This window comes from Panicum virgatum, chromosome 8N (assembly GCF_016808335.1).
Source record: "Panicum virgatum strain AP13 chromosome 8N, P.virgatum_v5, whole genome shotgun sequence".
Taxonomy (NCBI): domain Eukaryota; kingdom Viridiplantae; phylum Streptophyta; class Magnoliopsida; order Poales; family Poaceae; genus Panicum; species Panicum virgatum.
This window is the reverse complement of record NC_053152.1, coordinates 47,819,148-47,837,610: the sequence shown is the minus strand read 5'-3', so window position 1 is coordinate 47,837,610 and position 18,463 is coordinate 47,819,148. Positions and strand designations below refer to the sequence as shown.

At 47.0% G+C, this 18,463-nt stretch overlaps 1 protein-coding gene across 2 annotated transcripts; it reads right to left on the bottom strand.

The window, feature by feature from the left end:
* Positions 1-368: 368 nt before the first annotated feature.
* On the bottom strand, positions 369-6,071 carry LOC120684652 (auxilin-related protein 2-like). Of its 2 annotated transcripts, XR_005679398.1 has the most exons (9): positions 5,251-6,052; positions 3,084-4,506; positions 2,860-2,995; positions 2,660-2,757; positions 2,405-2,470; positions 2,094-2,183; positions 1,224-1,400; positions 649-870; positions 369-556 (listed from the first exon to the last, which is right to left on the bottom strand). XR_005679398.1 is itself a non-coding variant. In XM_039966532.1 (8 exons), the coding sequence occupies exons 1-8, from the start codon at positions 5,919-5,921 to the stop codon at positions 832-834; spliced, it is 2,700 nt and encodes an 899-aa protein (XP_039822466.1). In that variant the 5' UTR covers positions 5,922-6,071; the 3' UTR covers positions 369-831. The 2 variants fall into 2 exon arrangements, 1 of the variants encoding a protein (XP_039822466.1); XM_039966532.1 differs by having other exon boundaries at positions 369-870; positions 5,251-6,071.
* Between the last annotated feature and the right edge of the window lie 12,392 nt (positions 6,072-18,463).

Below are 18,463 nucleotides of genomic sequence, written 5' to 3'. Positions count from 1 at the left end.
TCGTCGGGATGCTATACCGTGTGCCGCTCTGCTGCCATAAAAGGAGTAGAAAGAACTAAACACTTCTCTATACCTTTCCTGGCAGCGAAGCAGAGGGAGCCGAGCCCTCGCCCAGCAAGCCAGCAATGGCACAACCTGAGTGTGCTCCGTTCTACACTTCTGCTTTCTCTCAGTTCATTTTGTTGTACAGGACCAACAACATTATTTTACATCTAGCCCATGTACTCGAGAAAACATACAATTTACTGGTAGGTTCTCATGGGAAAAAAAGGGAAATATCAATGTTAAGAAAGAAAACGTACACAACGACGCAGTAGTAGTCACTAATGAGTGGCATTGACGAGCGATCAAGGAGATACATGTCAACATTTGAGTAAACCAAATCACCTTTAAAATCGACAATAGTACATCCTGTACAGTATGCATCTGTTACAGTACAAATCAACAATGCTAGGCAGCAAACTGCAGTTTGAATCTGTGGTCCATTGTACACGAGATAGTTTGAGAAGTGATACAGTGTAATCCTGATTGTATGAGGTAAATCACCCCGTAAAAACTATCCGAAAGAAAGGGTAAAAAAAAAAGACAGGCCATTAGCTCTCAAATAAACACAAGGCTACATATACAGAGCTGTGGCAGTGGAAGTACCATGGAGTGAACACATACAGATGAGGGCAAGGGCAGAGTACAAGGGAGGGGCAGTTGAACAGAATCTGTTAAACAATGACAATTGTAGTGAACCTTTGGCTGTGTTCATTTGTATCTTGCTACTCCAAGGCTTCTTGTCGGTATACAGTTAAGCTGTCCAGACGCATATTCACAGGTACTGCTTCAGAAGAGCTCTTCGGAATTGAATTTGTTCCATGCCTCCTGTTAAACAAAAAGGTAGTCAAAGATTAAGTTAAATGTCACGAGGTCAAACACACTGACAACAGAAATACCCTTAAGAGAATCAAACACGATGTAAGAATGGATATCCAGAACTTGGCTGTAAATGCAATATCTATAATGTAATCACATTACAAAAGCTAAATGCCACTTCACTCCTTCAGAGCTCTTCGGTTTGTTTACAATGGAAGACAAACATGTAGTTTGGGAAAACTTATGTCAGCATATGTGTTGTTTAATAAATTATTAGGAAGCAACAGTGATAATTTTCCTATATGGCTGTATAGCTGAACCTAACTTAGGTTTCATATGACATTAGAGGAGTTGATACACACCTTAAGGATATCAAAGACTTTCTCGGCAATATATTTCTGCTGAAGAGTTGCACCCTTCTGTTGCACCTTATCAGGATGAATACACAATGTCGCCTTCCTGTACTGCTTTTTAACAGCAGCACCAGTAATCAAATCGGTCAAGGATACAGCTTGCCACCCACATTCTGGCCAAAGTATCTGTTCAGAAAAAAAAAGTATCTATTAGTAAATGAAATATTTTTATGTAACTTACAGTCATCCAACTACTTTGTAAGAAATATTGAACCAAATGACCTGAGCTTATGAGGCATTCATTATTTCCTTTTTAGCAATAATTGCCAAGTTAATGCTATTGTGAAGTTAATGTTAGATTTACTGGACTTGAATCCACTGAGAAATTATATCCACATCAGAACCTACTGATAAATGAAATAAACACCAATAGAGAGAGTTTAGAAAATCCACCAGTATTACTATTATCTGTGGACCATCAAGGATTTTCTTAATAGAGAAAGCTTACTTTTTATTGGTAGGTAAACTTTGCTTTCATTACTGTTCCAAGGCGGTTAGCATTTGAAAGGTGAATATGTTCTTCAGTACAAACACAGAATATTATATTATAGTTCAAAGGAACATAGAAATATTAACTGTTCTGATGTTCTCAAGCTATTGGCAGCATTAACCAAAACTAAAAGCCAAGCAAGCAAATCTCTGCAGGGGAACGTGTTGGTGTTGAATCAACATGTAATGAATGATATTTGTAGCACAAAATGAAATATTTAAATAATCAAAAAGAATCTTAGCACCAAAACACATACAACTGAGTAAAAACACATGCAGTATAACTTCACACTTCACAGTGGTAAAACTGCAAAAGTACCGCCAACTCACATATTGTAAAGTTGATAACAAAGCGCGCAAGTTGCCCTCTTTTCCAGCAGACCACCTCTTAATTTCAAAGTCAAGTGTGTCTCCGATTCTCTGGAATTCAGAAAGTACAAAGAAAACAAATGGAGTATCAGCAACCAAAGAAGGCGTAGTTAAAGGGGGCCAGATGCACTGTGAACATGTGAACTAAGAAACGCCACCAGGATTATGAAGTGAAATAAATTGACAAAAGCGGCACAATGAAGACTGCTGAGTGTTGACACCAACTAATACACAGAATCAAGTGCTACATATATTGGCAACATAGCACTTACATCTCTCTCTGCCTGCTCCCTCTGAACCTGCATATCTCGTTCATTCTTCTCAGCCAGAGCTTTTGCCTGGAGATTATAGTATTGAGAAAACGATAAATAGTAAGAGAGGATGAAAACTGCATTTACTTATAACAAGAAAAAGGTAGGCTTATACAGCACGGAAGAAGACGACCACATTATTGGAACAAATAATCATTGATAGCAAGAAATAAAGACTATTCTTTTCTTTCTAATTTGAAATCTAAAGAACATTACCGCTCGTTCACGGGTCCTCTGGTGACGTTCTAGCCTAGCACGCCTTCTTTCTTCACTCTCCCCCTCAACTTCTTGAAATACATCAGATGATGCAGGGGCTGACAAGAAGAAATATGATATATAGAATCACACAGACAGAAAATTTAGGAACATGATACGACAGAAAATTTATAGAACTAATAATTTTGGAAGACTAGTACCTCCAAATAAGTCAGACAAATCATCCCCAAAAAGTGAGGCTGATGACGCTTTTCTCGCAGATGCCGAGGTTGATGCTGCCCTCTGTGATCCATTAGCATTTCCCCTACCTTGAGCTCCAGAACCAAACATAGAATCCTACAACATCAAATATTAGCAACAGGTAACAGAATAACTGCTCTGCAAACAGTTTTTTACATGTCAATATTTTGATAGATGTACTTACCACTGTTGGGGCTGGAGCCCTCTGCTTCGGTGCACTACTGGCACGAGCACCCGCGCCAAAGAATGATTCAAGATTATCTGGTGTGCTCTGTTTTTCTCTTGCAGCAGCAGCAGCAGCAGCAGCTGCTGCTGCTGCTGCTGCCTGCCTTTCTCGAGCCTCAGCAGCAACTCTTTCCACTGCAGCTCTTTCAGCTCTCTTCCTTGCTTCTTGCTGAGCTCTCTCAGCAGCAGCTCTTTCTGCTGCAGCCCTCTCCCTAGCAGCAACCCGTTCCCTCTCCTTAGCTTCAGCGGCGGCCCTCTCCTTCGCCTCAGCAGCAGCCCTCTCCTTTGCTTCAGCAGCAGCCCTCTCCTTGGCTTCAGCAGCAACCCTAGCTGCTCTTTCTTTGGCCTCGGCCGCAGCTCTCTCACGGGCTTCCTGTTGAGCCCTTTGCACAGCAGCACGCTGTGCACGCTGGAGGGCCTCTCTTTCAGCTTTTGCACGAGCTTCAGCGGCTGCTCTGTCCCGTGCCTCTTTTGTAGCCCTCTCCACTGCTTGTCTTTCTCTCTCTCTTTCTCTTTGTTGTTCCATCTGTCTCTCCTTTTCAAGTCTTCTCCGCTCTCTCTCCATTTCCTCCCTCAGTCTCATTTCCCTTTCTTGTTCCAACCTTTCTTGCCTATCTTTCTCTTCACGATCAGATGAACTTATTTCAAAATCCTCATCAAAAACATTTTTATCATAAGCAGGCATTTGAGGTTTGCCCATGGCAAAACCTTCCAGGTCATCTGCTGAAGAAACCTCTGGTTGCTTTGGCAAATCACTGTAATGGTTGTGATTTTGGCTCGATCGATGAACATGCCCATTCTCCTTTCCATTTGCATTCACTCCCATTGGTTTTTGCTTAAGAAGAGGTGGTGATCGGGAAGGTGGCGGAGCAGTAGTTGGTTGTGTGAAAAGGGGAATCTCAGAAACTGTAAGCCATATATCATCTTCAGATTCAGTAGATCTTGGTGACTGATCCTCCATATCGTTACCATGAATATCAGAATACCTTGCAGACTGTGACTTAGGCATGAAGTTACTAAGGTCATCAATAGAAGATTGACGTGCTGGATTTCTATCCATTGAATGACTGGAATCTCGGTCTATGCTTGGTGGGTTCCTGTCCTTGGCATGACCATTGATTTCAGAGGTAAACAAAGGATCTGATTTTGGGGCCTGGTCAAAAGCAATTGGTTCCTCAAATAAACTATCAGCAGCAGCCTTGCCTTCAGAGTTTGCAGGCTTATCCAGATCTTCCAAGGGATCTGCAGATCTTCCTGGGGATGTATATGCAGAACTTGAAGCAGAAGCTGTGTCTAGAACAACAAACGGGTCATCTACCATGCTAGTTGTCGATTTAGATGTTGGAACTGGTGGTTTCATTTTGTTATCATCATTAGCATTCCTGGAAAGTACAGTGAGTATGAGAAATTGTCGGGAGTAAAACACATTGGTTTAGAAGAATTTGGAAAGTTATTGCAGCTAACTTTAAGAGGAAAGATGTCACTGATTTCACAATCTATTCATTCAATTATACTGCAATAGATGTGCATACACACAAGAGAGTTCAAGGGCCAAAAATGTGAGATGCCACAGGGATTGTGGAATTATACTACCTGAATGATATGTAACAAATGAAAGAGAACATTTTCTATTGAACAAGTCTGTAAACCTGTTTTACCATTCAAGTATTTCAATGGTTACTTAGTAAGGAATCCTCCTCAAGTTCTCTGATCAATGAAGAAGTTTCATGTGGCGTCAGCAGAAGTTGAGCATATCAGTATTAAATGTAAAGCTACCTAGACAGTATGGTATGGCACATTAGAAAAGCTTCAACAATGGATTGCAGACACATGGCAACTGGGGCAAAAATGTAATGGGAACATAATTAAGATGGATTATACTTTACAACATCAGCACAGGGTATGTAAAGATGGAATACATCTAAAGCTGCTCAATTTAAGCACCTACTTAGCACGAGCTTCTCGCGCTGTAAATGGTTGTTCGAGGCATTATTGGATCTAGCATTCTACCTTGCACATTTCACTTCAATCAATCCGACTTCACATTGCCCGAGAGCTCCGACCTAACTGAGCTATCACCCATGCCAAACGCAGATCCACATGACGAAAGGTTCGATTTTGCTCACCTGCTCCTCGGCGGGTTGCTCCCCGCGAACCCCGGGATCAGATCATCGAACCCGGCGCCCCCGGTTGCCTCCTCCTCCACAGGCGCCGGCTTCCTCCCGAACCCCCCGAGCAGGTCGTCCGCCTCGTCGTCAACCGCCGCCGGTCTCCTCTTCTCCTCGGCCCGCGGCGCGCTTCCGAATCCCCCGAGGAGGTCGTCGTCGTCGTCGTACGCGGGCGGCGGCGCGGAGCGGGTGCCGGCCGCGAACACGTCGTCGTACGCCGGGGCCGCCGCCCCGAACACGCCGTCGTCGTACCGCGCGGAGGAGTTGGAGGGCCGCAGCCCTGGGACCGCGTCGAAGATGTCGTCGTCGAAGACCGGGGCCGAGGAAGGCGCCGGCTTGGCCCTCGCCGCGCTGCTGCTGCTGCTGGTGGTGGGGCCGTTGAACGAGTCGAAGAGCGAGTCGAAGGAGGATGCGGAGGCGGGGGCAGGGGCAGGGGCGGGGGCGCCGAAGAGGTCGTCGTAGGACGGGGCCGCGGAGGATGCAGGGGCGGATCTGCCGGGGTTGGACCACGCGGCGGCACCGGCGGCGGATCCGGCGGCGGGGCGCGAGGCGCCGCCGGCCATGGGCGCCCCCTTGCCCGGCGGCCGCACGCCGAAGTCGCGGGCCAGGAGGCCCTCGATGCCGTCCATGGGCTCTGGAGCGGCGGCCTCGCCGGTGGCCTCGCCGGCGAGGAAGGGGAACGCGGGGGAGACGGGAAGGCCGACGCGGTGGGAGATCGGGAGAGAGAAAGCACCAACGCGGTGGAAAGAAGGAAGGGGTGGTGCTGTGGTGATGTGTCTTTCTCCCTTGTGCGCTGGCTGCCTCGTTGGGTGTATGGAGGTGGGACCCACCGAAGGTTAGCATGGAGATTTTTAAAAAAGAACCTTTTTTCCTTTTGGGGCTTCAAGATTGAATTTGTAGTTTTTAAACTTATGAGGTCGGTGAATTAATTTCAAATTTGTGAGCGGCCGGCAAATCGATTGGGAGCGGTTCAGGTTAAAGTGGGGGGGTTATTATGAGCATATAAAAAAGCCGAGCTCACATGCTCGCTTCATTTTTGTATTGGCAATTGCGCATAATCTTGGCGTGGGGAGACTTCGTGGCATTTATGGGAATTCGGGTTGATTCTAGGCAAGAAAAACATATGCCACGTAGAATAACCTAGTTAGATCACGTAGAAATGAAAAGAAAAAAAAACCTAAATTACTTTAAACTATAGCCAAAGTTTGGACAACCCTCTAAACTATGGTTTGATTCATTTTGCACCCAAAACTATGCCTTTTTTATTCAAATTACCCTCTAATATTATTTTTTTCATTTCTCCATGCATAGGTGGAGTTTTAAGTTGAAATTTTACAAGATAATAGTACACATTGTAACACATCTTACAAAATACATCATAATTTTTATTATTATTTTAATAGGTTAGGATATTTAATAATAAATTAATCATTGGAGTACAAAATTATATGAAAAATAATGATGAAAAAATTATAACAAAGTCTTTTAATATGCATTGTGATGTCCACTACTATCCTGAAAATTTTGAAATTAAAATTGAACTTGTGTATGGAGAAACAAAAAATACAAATTGTATATAGGGGTAAAATGAACTAAATTGCATAGTTTAGGGGGTAAATTGAACGAAATTATAGTTTAGAGGGTTATTCAGACTTTGGTTATACTTGAAGGTAGTAAATTGGACTTTTTTCAAAAGAAATCTATTTTGCTATTATCATTTTATAAAAGAATTTTACTATTATCATAATCACTTAATTTTTCTCGAACATGGCAGCAATTATATTAAAGTAATCGTGATGATTATGCCTGTCATTTTCCTTGCACAAAATTAAGAATTATGGAGATTAACTAGCTTACACAAACTCGGACGCCAATTCTCATGACCATTTGCCCAATGCGTTCCTTTGGATTGGACTAGGGGAAACATGGCAAAATTTAGAGAGAGATAAAAGAACTCAAGAAAAAAAAGGCGATGTCAGTTGTACACGTCTGCAAGAATTGGGGGGCTTACATATTGGTGCCAAGTGGAAACCATACCAGTGCGGAGAAGAGAGAACGCACAAACCTTTTTCTCTTTTTGTGACCGACACTCTCTAGTTGTGTGTGCAAAGTACTGCATGTACCATATGCAGAGCTAGGCCAAGTGCTAGACTGCTAGTTGGAGTGTCGTCCAAGAGATTGGGCCCTTTTCCATCCCAAAGTGATATCATTCAATAGCATGTGAGCAGGACAGATTGGGAAAGCAACAATTTGGCACAACACGGAAAAGATTGAAAAATAACCTGTTTGCGGGCCAGGGAAAAATAGAAAGAAACAAGATGCCGATCGTTTTGGATCATGAGAACTGTACGTGCAGCAGATTATTTCTGTTGGAGTTTGAATAGTAAATACACACAGAGAGCAATCTTTGCTAGTGTGCTGAAAGATTGAATTGAACAATAGCAGCAGCTTCACCAAATTTTCGATCTTTGCTAGTGCCTTTGTTGATCTGTTACTCCAAAGCAACAATGGTACCATGGAAATTTTGAATCTTTTGGTTTTTGTTTGTAACCAAGCATCAGAAGGGGGGGGGGGGGGGGTAACCATGTACTATACAACTATGCATTTTGCGATGATGTTCAATATCTCTAAAGAAGGGATAGGAGTTTGGACTTGCATGCCTCCCGACCGTCGCGTCGCTCCCAACGCGAGCGGCGCGGGCGCTCCCAAACCCTAGCCGCTGCCCCTTCGATCTCCATCCTCTCCGCCGCGCCGCCGCCCGAACGGGCTGTCTGGAAGCTCGGGCGGTCCGTGGTGAAGGCGGCGGCGTGGCTCCTTCACCCTCTCCTCCGGTGGTTCGGCGCGGGCGCGGCCGCTTCGTCCTTCGGTGGGAGCTGAGCTCGCCAGCGCGGCGCTTCGCAGCGGCGGCGATGGGAGGCCACGGATCCGGCGTCGCCCCGGCCGGATCCGGTGGCCGTGCGGCGGGGGGGGAGTGTAGCAGCACCGTCCAAATTAAACCGGCTTAAATGCACTAACCATCATCTTAATACTTAATCAAGTTACTGTGCACTTAAAACGGTATAACCTGACAGGCTGTCGGGTAAAATCCCGATTAAACTACTGTACTCCAGGATCACAATTGCACTTAGACCCGTACGAAGACGAGCACAGGTGATACCAGCACACAGAAGTCTTCAAAATAATTTACAACCCCGGTTTTACATAACAGGTTTAAATACAAACAACAGAGTTCAAACGCACAGCGGAAGTTTAAAACTGAGTTCGAAATACAATACGATAGCCACCACGACGATAAAAGGTGATCTCCACATCCTGCCCACCGATGTGATGCCAACCTGCCCAATCTTCACGGGGAAGACGGGGCCCACTCGACGGTCCAACCCGGAGGAAGCGGCTGTCCAATCCAGGACGCACAGATCTCCTCGAAGTCAGCGGGGACACAACCTGCTTAAAAGGTTTCAACAACAACCCTGAGTATACTAATACTCAGCAAGGCTTACCCGACTCTGGGTATACTTAGCCCATTATCTAGACATGCAAAGCTTTTTGGCTCTGGAGTTTGTTTTGCTGAAAGGCTACTACTAATGAATCCTTACTTTCAATATTTTAGCTCAATTTAAGTTTATCAAGTGCCAACTAGATTTGCCTGACATCTAGAGCAAGCATGGTTGATCATATCAATCTTTACAGAGTGCCATTATATTATCATCATTCCAAATCTTTACTACGATGTGACAAAGAGATCAAGGCTCTCATAACCGCGAGTCACGGCGAATCGATCCGATTTAACCTTGCAAGGTGGACCTAACTCACACGACACATGTAAGCCCCGTCGGGCCACGCGCGTCAACTGTTTCCACATTACCACGGCATCTGAACTACGCCTGCTAAAACCCAGGTGATGGGCCCCTCGCAGTGAACTCCCGGAGAACCCGGAGGCGGCATCCTATCCAACACCCGCCAACTCCCACGCCCAGCGTAGCATGACGGAATTCAAATCACCGCTGTAAAGTGGTACACAGCTCACCGGTTTCGACTACCTCCTACTTCCGGTATGTGGTTAGTACTGTTCAATCCTCGATCAACACTGCCAACAACGGAACGGTCCTCAATCGACACAGGCGGAGATTTCTTTTCATCCATTCTATACCATTAATCCAACTCATCTCCGCCCGGTCTCCATTTCTCTTTACTCAAATATTCATTCACAGCCAAAGCTAAGGAATCAAGATCCTAAAACTCGTGAGTGACAGCAATCACTCGACTTCTACCGAAATCCTACTTAGCAGAGCATTGCTAACGATACCTGCACACTAGTAAGGACTCATGGGTACCTAGGGAGAACATGCATACTAGGGTTTCATACAACTCCTAAAACTTAAATGCACAAATACTTAAATAAACATTAAATAATTTAAATTATGGTTATGCTCCGGGGCTTGCCTTGCAGGTCAGCGGGGTTAACGAAATCTTCTGGAGCGTGCTCAACGGCGACCTGCTGCTGCTCCTCTGCTCGTGGTTCCTGGACCGGCTCAGCAACTAGCGCGTAGGCAGCTTCGCTCGTGGAGTCTACACGAATAAAAATATGCCATGCAACAATTAGAACACAGAGCAATGCATGAGTGTTGCCGATGCGATTCCAAAAGTTAAAACATTTTAGCCTGAAGTGTTTCCTTCAAAACAACCACTACTAAAACGGCTTAGGGTAGCGTGGATTGAACAGGAGTTTGCTTTGCATGCAAGAAACAAACAACTAACAACATTGCATAAAGAAAAGAGCAAAGCTAGGGCAAATTATAAGTAAAAACCTAACTTTCAGACATGATCCAGCAACACCAGGTACCAGCTCAACGTGAAAGCAAATACGGCATGACACCCAAACCTTCCCAAAATTTAAAGCTGCTAACAAAACATTGAATTAACCCTAGCAAGTAAACGAAGTATAAATAGATCTACCCAAAAGTGCATAGCAACAGGTCATGAAACTTTTACAGTGGACTACACATGAAATGAGTAAGCCACTGCGAATTTTCCATAATTTTTAGAGCCCTAGAACAACCGGTAATAAATAAACTAGGTTTAACGCAAACCAAATTTTCAGCAGAGCAAAAGTGACAAAAGACCTGCACAGCTATTTTTCCTCTGAAGATCATGATTTTAGAAACCTAACAAAATTAGGTTTGCAATTTTTGGATTTTTCTACAAATTTCTACACTTTTTGGAAGGTTTCAGCCATTTAAATGAAAGGAAAACACAAAAGGGGGGGCTGACAGCCGGGCCCCACTGGACAGTGGGCGCCGGCCCAGCTGCTCCCGCTCCCCTGCTTCGGTCGCAGGGCGGCGCGCGCTGGCTGGGCAGCCCGCGGCGCCGCTCCCCGCCGGCGGGGCTGACCGACGGCGCTGCGGCGGCCGAGCAGAGGCCCCAGGCGGCCGGGAGGCAGGGCGGCCGGCGGTGCATGGGGAGGCGCAGGGGGGCTTGCACGGCGGCTCACGGCGGCGCATGGCCACGGGCGGCGGCGGCAGCTGCGTTCCGGCGGCGGCAAGGCGGGGCGGGGCGAGCACCAGGGAGGTCAAGCGGTGGCGGGGCGCGCAGTGTTGGCCCGCGGGCGGGCACAGGGAGGCCCGGCGGCGCACGCGGGCGGCGCTCAGTGCGTCCGCGGCGGCGCGGCGGCAAAACGGCGGCGGCGGCCACGGATTCGGGTGGGGAGAGGGTCGGAGAGCGAGAGGAGGTAGTAGGGGATCTCACCAGGGGCTCGTTTTGGGCGGGGAAGGACCGGAGATGGGTCGTCGACGAGAGGGCGAACTCCGGCGGTCGGACGGTGATGGCGAGCGGCGGTCTGAGCTTGATTTCGGCCGGATTTGTTCACGGCCGCGCTCGCGGATGGTCGGGGTGGGTGGACGGCGAGTCTGCGCGGCTCCGGGCGCGACGAATCGAGGTGGGGTGATGAGCTTTGGCCGGTGCGACGAACGACGACGGCTCGAACTCGCCTCTGCTCGCTCGAGCTCGACCTAGCTCCGAGGAAGGAGAAGGGCTGGAAGGGAGGAGAAGGTTCCCGTGCTCGCGAGAGGATAAGGGCGGTGCCCAGACGCCGAGGAGGAGCTCGCCGGCGTCGACGGTCGCCGGTGTCGGTATGGGCAAAACAGTGAAAACGCTGGAGCTCTCACTGTTGACCCGTTTGAATGATTTTGACTCCAGTTTGACCCGCTAAAACTCCAAATTTCATATAACAACTTGAAATTTGGCCAAAATAAAAGTTGTAGAGAATTAAAAGATCTACAACTTTCGTTTTGGGCGGAAGTTGATTTGAGGCTCGGATCAAGGACAAAAACGAGATCGAACACGGCTAATTAGATGTTTACTGCGCGAATGCGATTAGCGTTAACGACGAATTTGAGTCCACGATTAGCGAATTAACTCATGATTAGCGAGTCGATTAACACAGGGGTGTTACAGGGAAGGGCCTGTGTGTGAGGGGCGGCGGCCGGCGCTAGGTGTTGGCGGCGGCGGCGGCTGGCATGGGCTGGGGCGTGTGGTGCTGCTGGCAGCGGGCGGCTCTACGGGCGCTCGCCACGACTGCGGGCGTAGGCGCGTGGCACAGGGCCGTGCTGGCATCCTGTGCGTTCGCACTGCACCTACAGGTCTCCGCGCTGAGCTACGAGGTGGCCGTGGCCGGCTCGCGTGTCGCGGTGGGGGCGCTGTTGCTGCCGGCGGTGCATGCGCCTCTTCCTGCTTCGCGTCAGTGCCGGCCGCGGCTGGCAGGTGGCCGGCCGGGGCTGTTGGTGGCGGGCGGTTGTAGCTGGTTGCAGCCTGCTACGGCCGGCTGTGGGCGGGACCGTGGCGGGTCGTGCCTAGACGTGGCCGCAGCGGGCCGTGGCTGGTGGCCGCGTCCGAGTGCCGCCGTTCTATCGGATCTGGGTCATGGCGCCCCGATGTTGGTGGAGTCGGGGGCGTGCTGCGCGCAGGCGACCGGTGCTGAGGTGAGGAGGTGGTGCTCCTCCTCTCCCCTTTGATGGCGATATTGGTCCGGCGTCGCCTTGGTGGTGGGGCTGGGGGCCGGCTGGTGGCGCCGTGGTGGTGCTTCAGGCTGTATCGGGCCTCTTCCGGTTGAGGTGTTGCGGAGGAGAGGAGGGGCGACCTACGGCCTAGTCCAAGTGTGTGCGACAGGTGTTATATTGTGATCCAAATTCTGGTGGGAGATTGTTGGAATTTGGGCTTGGCCCATTAAGTATTTTAGTTATTCCAAATAAATCTCAAAGGCCCATGTGGTGCAAATTTTTAATCCCACATTGCTAGTGGAAGTTGAGGAGATCATGTGACTCTCCTATATATCTAACACATAGGCTTCACCGGAGAATATCAATCATATTATTCCTTTTGTAAGCCGCCGCTAGGCGTTGTACACAAACACCCGATATAGTGAAGTTCTTGCTGGCTGGCGCCCGTGGTTTTTACCCTTCGCATTGGAGTGATTTTCCATGTTAAATCCTCGTGTCTTTCTGCGGTTTGATCTTTCTATTCTTCGTCGTTTGTTTCGCCATCGCTTCTAACAACAGGCACGGTGCTGAGTCAGGCGAAAGCCTTCACTGACGGTCTCGTCGGTGGCGATGGTGGTGACGCTCTTGTGGCGCCGTTCTTCCTGCTGGGGGCACTATTGTGATGCACCGTGTCCTACTACACAGGCTCCTCTAGGGTGAAAACTCTGTCCATTTATGGACGTGCGACGGCGACGCCATTGGCGTCGTGCCCTCCTTGGAGGCGCCGCATCTAGAGACCCACTTTGGCTACACAGTGGTGGTGACTGGTTGGTGGTGTTGCCTGTGCGCAACGGCAGAGGAGGCGCGCGTGGTCCGTGCTGGCAAGGAGGTGCAGAGGGCCCATGGGTGCTGGAGGCCTTGAGTTGGTGAGCATGGTGCTGTGGTGACTCCGGCGATGGTTGGGCGGAGGTGTCGCTCTCATAGTGGTTTTCGGATATCTGAGTCCTTGGCAGAAGAGTGCGAGGCGGTGGGAGAAGCGAGACCCCCACGCAGAGTGGCCAGGATCAGTGGTTTTCATCGGTGCTGCGACGTGAGTGTTCTTCTGAAGCTCCACTGGAATAGGGGGATCGACGATCGTGTGTGTGCTGCTTGAGGGAGATAGTCCCATGGTGGAGGAGTTCGGGCTGCCGCTCAGGCCTGCAGCGGGTCACGACATTTGGCGTGGCACAGCGTTGGTAACGACGGCGCAGTTCGCGGGTGGCTTTTTTTGGCTCATCTCTCAGGTTGTGGCGGTGTAGTGTTTTGTTGTGTGCGTTGTTTGCGTGTGTTGTTTGTGTGATGGTGGTGTTCGCTTTGGCGCGTTATGTACGAATACTTCTTTTTCTTATATGATGTGGCAGTGCTCCTGCCTTTTATTTCAAAAAAATATATCTCTAAGAAATATTTTTTGAAACAAATATACCTAAGATAGAGCTTGGCAAGTGGCACCAGATATGTTGTTATTCCTACAGTGATTGCACAGTATGTTAAGGTTCAAACAAGGACAGTGAAATGAGACCCCTTGTTATTAATTACAAAAAGGACATGATCAAGTAGGTGAATGTGCAAGCTAATTGAATATTGTGATGATGTTTAACTCAGCTTGTTAGTATTCCTCTGACCAGATGAAGATTTGGGATTGTGACAAATGTGTTTTTCTACAGTCATGCTAGAGTATGCTGGTGTTCAAACAGCTACACCGAAATCAGTCATTTTAAAGTGCTAAAATGCAATGGCACAAGTACAGACTACATAGTTCCACATTTGATCAAGCACTCGGTTTGAACGCAGCTGAGAAAAGCTAGCTGTTCGTGCGAATCCCTCCTTGTTGGACCTTGCGGTGAAGTTGATGTGTGTGCACGTAACAACATCGTGGCTCGGGTATGCTGATCACAGGCTTGGCGTCCAAGAGCTCAAATTTGATCAGTGCCGGCACAAGAAGAGAAAAGACATGACAGTTCAGATCGCCAATCCAATACAGATGACATGATGTTCTCTTGTAGAACAAGTAGATTGTACAGCACACCTTGTTGTTTTTGTTGTAGTGCTCCAAGACACCCGTTGCAAACCTCTTGGCCCGCACAAGCTGAACTTTTGGATTGGCCTGAAGATGGTGCGGATCTTTTGTCTGAATAGTATCAAATGGAATTTTTAGAACTGCAGTCTTATACTCATTCCATTTGCATTTAGGCTACGAGCGTGATAATCAAGCACTGTTTAGGTATCTCAATGCACCGCCTTCAAGAGAAACTGGGCAGCATACACCAGTTGAAGTTTGTCAACAGACTAGACGTTACTGAAAAAGTAGTATGCACATTTGACCTAGTCGGTGTCACCTATCCATGCCTAAATATAATACTGGAGAGGCCTTGTCAAAGGAGGAAAAAAATGGATCGAATGGGGTATTTTTCAAGGAAAGTTTGTGGATCTAAGTTGTGAAAAAGAAATGTAGCTGCAGAATTTCAAGAGGAAGAAGGAACTAAAAACAGCCTAGTAGCGTACTCTTGTACTTTTCAAGGGTAATGGTGCGATAACCAATGCACACAATCCAATAATCCAAAAAAAAATTGTAGCAGAGTTTGGACACCTGCATCATCAGTGTTCCGTGGACCCAATAAGCGTTTCTTCGGAAGCTAACACTATAGAAATTGAACTCGAGCTAGGGACATAATTATGACAATAGATACTTGCATGAAGGTTCAGCAAGACAAAAAAATCTGCTAGGAACAGAACAACATATTTTGTTGTTTAGGAGAACAGTACAGATGAAGGCGATTACATATAGGCACACAACCATATGTACACATACTCACACATATCGACGCATGCAGCAAATTGAAAGAGGTTATCACAAGCACCTCACCAACGGAACTACTCCAGCTCTAAACTCTAACTGCCTCACTGATTCCAGCTTCAATTGCATCGTCCTGCCTAGTATTAACAGGGTACAATCTCTGAATCCCCCAAGAAACCTCCTAGCTCCATATTGTTCTCAGTAGAGTGCATAGTATTCCAATAAAAAATCCAATTTTACTAGCCAGGGCGGCAGCGGACTGCAGTTTCTTCATTAGTGAGATGATCTAAAGGTGAGTGATCAGTTTTAAAAAAATCAGGTTAGTTAGAGCACAGCACAACATAACGCGGGATAAACAAAACAGGACAAACACTATACCTTAAAGTAGAACATGAGCACTGCAACATTTGGGTTGATTTCCTCCGACATCCCAAACGAACGGTGAGGAGTCCCAATAAAAAAGTCACGTCTCTCTTTCTTGTGGATTGATCTAGTCATTGTTTGCGTTAATAGGTGCGCCTGTGCTATTTGAGTTTACGTGCGGTTATATATATATATATATATATATATATATATATATATATATATATATATATATATATATATATATATATATATATATATATATATATCAGCCCGTAGAACCAATATTTAACCTTTGTTTGTCTGGCACTCCTGCGCTATTTGCATGCTAGACACCACTTCAGCAGTCACCACATATCCATGCATGAAGCAGGAGAGCAACCCTTGATGCATGATTACGATGTGTCATTTGTGTGAGCTTCAGGAAGTTTGCCATGCCTAACAGCATATCATCCACGAATTGCGATGCAGATGCCCTGCAAATCTGGAAGCGAAAACCACAAGTTAGTACAATGAAAAATATCTGACCAGCAAACTAAATAGTACCGCTTCTAGGTAAAGAGCAAGCTCAATGGATGACATTTGATTTACTGTGCAGTTTCGTGTACAATCACGGATATTGTAGTTGTAGCTAAAGAAGAATATAGAGGGCTCTGCCGTCTACCTAAAAGGAACCGGGTACTCAGTGACCTAACAGGGGGAGCGGGTGAATTAGGCCACTTAAATCATTAATCTATGGCTTCAACTAATTTGCACAAAACCTTAAATTAAAACATACTACCTAGATATGCAACTACGATTCATTTAGTGTGAAACTCTTATAAAGAGTTATGCAACTTATAGCCAATCATAGCTTGATCTACACTAAGAAAGTAAAGGCACGCAAGTTGCAAGTATGAAATGCGGAGTCGTAAAGAGGAGATGAGAAGAAGCAAACTCTCGACATGAAGATTTATCCCGTGCTATCGGTAAGTACTAAGCCATCCCTAGTCCACGTTGTTGAAGCACTCTATCGAAAGTATTGCTTCTCAGCCATCAAATCTCTTTCGGGACTCTTCTTGACTCGCCACTAAGGCTCACTAAGTCACCACGATCACCTTGGCCCCGCTTTCCACTAAGGAGTTTCTCCATAAAGGATGGGGGTCACCACGTCCCCCGCACAAAGTCATCCACACCGCTCCACATCAAACTGGAGGGTCGTAGACTTGCCGGCGAGCCATCAAAGCTTCAAGGGGCTGGCGCATCAAGATACAAGCTTGAGCAGCTCTCAAACACAGCACACAAGGCACACAACTTTGCTCTCACACTCAAACTTGAGTTAGTTTAGCACTCTCACTCACAAAGCTTGTGCCAAACCTAAAGATTTGATCAACTTGCTCTTTGGATGGCTTGGTGGTGTTCTTCAATGTGTATGGGATCTCCCTGAACTCCAGCAAGTTTCAAATGGCCGGGGTGAGGCATATATATAGCCCTCTAACTCAAGCTAGCCGTTTGTAGCCGTTGTCCACTTTTCTGCATAGGCATTGGTTAAACCGATGCTTAGGGTATCGGTTTAACCAGTCAATCCAAGCTCAGAAGTAGCTATTGAGTCTTCTAACACGAGCTTCTGCTGATGTGGCTGCCATCGGTTAAACCGATGCATGGGCGTCGGTTTAACCGATGCTACTGGATCTCCTTCTCAGCTTCTCCAGCACTGATGTCATTACACCGGCGCATTGTATCGATGCACCACCAATTCAATTGGTGCTGAAGACTTGGCTCTTTGCTTTGCGACATGCTCTTTGGATAATGGTATGGTGAATGCACCGATGCCGTCATTTTGTACCATCGGTTTAACTGGTGGTTAAGGATTTCTTCTCTTGGCTCAACAACACACAGTATATTACACTGATGCCCAGTTTCTGGATATTTTGGTGACCCCTCGTCGGTTTAACTGGTGCTGTGTCGGTTTAATCTGTGCCTTGTTTTTTTCTCGCACTTGTCCAACTCGTCGCAGCTATCATTTGGAGATCTCAAATATATTCTATCTCTACTTTTTCATTATAATTTGAGCATCTCGACAGCGAATGGGACACTTTGGGTTTCATCCATGGGACCTAGAATTCCTACAAATATGATCTTACAAACTTGTTAGTCCTATTGATTATGTTGTCTTTCAATCACCAGAAATGGCCTAATGGGACTATGTTCGTTACAATTTCCCCTTTTTGATGATTGATGACAACACAATAAAAACAACCATAAAATTTATAAGAATTGATAAATTGAACCATTTACATTTATTTGGATGCTTACCACCATCCAACGTCGGCTTGCTCCCCTCAACCCCCCCCCCCCCCCCCCAATCCATGATTCTTCTTTTGCTTCTCCTCATATTTGTTGTGGTTTAGATAGATTCAGGCCACCCTAAGACGTAACACTCTACGTTTTATGTGTGTTCGTAAGTTATCCTTGATCAATTTCGTTCCCAGAGTTTTTTGGGTCTCAATTAGGAATGGTTCGACTCGGCCCCTTTACAAGTTGGGGTTTTTACCACCCACCATGTGAATGCGGCGGGCGCCGGCCAGCCGGTGGGTCCCGCACCTGGGCGGAACGCAGTCTCGTGGGCCAGGCCTATTCCTCCCCGGGAGGGATCCCGGGGGCCTTCTGTAGCCGTCTCGAGGTCTCGGGGTGTCCTCCTCCGTGCTCCGGTGCCATCCCGGGACTGCCCTTGGAGGACGAGTAGTAAAAACGGTGGGCCACTACTCCACCGCCCTGGTCAGTTGAAGTGACGTGCTCCGGGCCTGCTGGGCTTGTCTCGTCCGTGACTGGGGACACCCCGTTCCCGACTTCCCGTGGCACTGACACGCTATTTACGCAAATGGAGCTTATGTCCTGGAATTGGGAATGCGCTGAGCCCTGTTATGGATCTAATAATGGATTTTAGTTAGGGTATTTAGGTTTTCAAATTTCACCGCTTCAGCTCTTTTCAAGTGTCTCGTTGTTTTAATTTGTTCGTCCC

Excerpts from the sequence above, each read along its gene's own strand:
- LOC120684652 (XM_039966532.1), bottom strand. The coding sequence starts at position 5,921 with ATGGACGGCATCGAGGGCCTCCTGGCCCGCGACTTCGGCGTGCGGCCG. Across the intron at positions 4,507-5,250 it reads AGCAACCCGCCGAGGAGCAG|GAATGCTAATGATGATAACA; the intron begins GTGAGCAAAATC and ends TGTACTTTCCAG. Across the intron at positions 871-1,223 it reads AAGTCTTTGATATCCTTAAG|GAGGCATGGAACAAATTCAA; the intron begins GTGTGTATCAAC and ends TTTGTTTAACAG.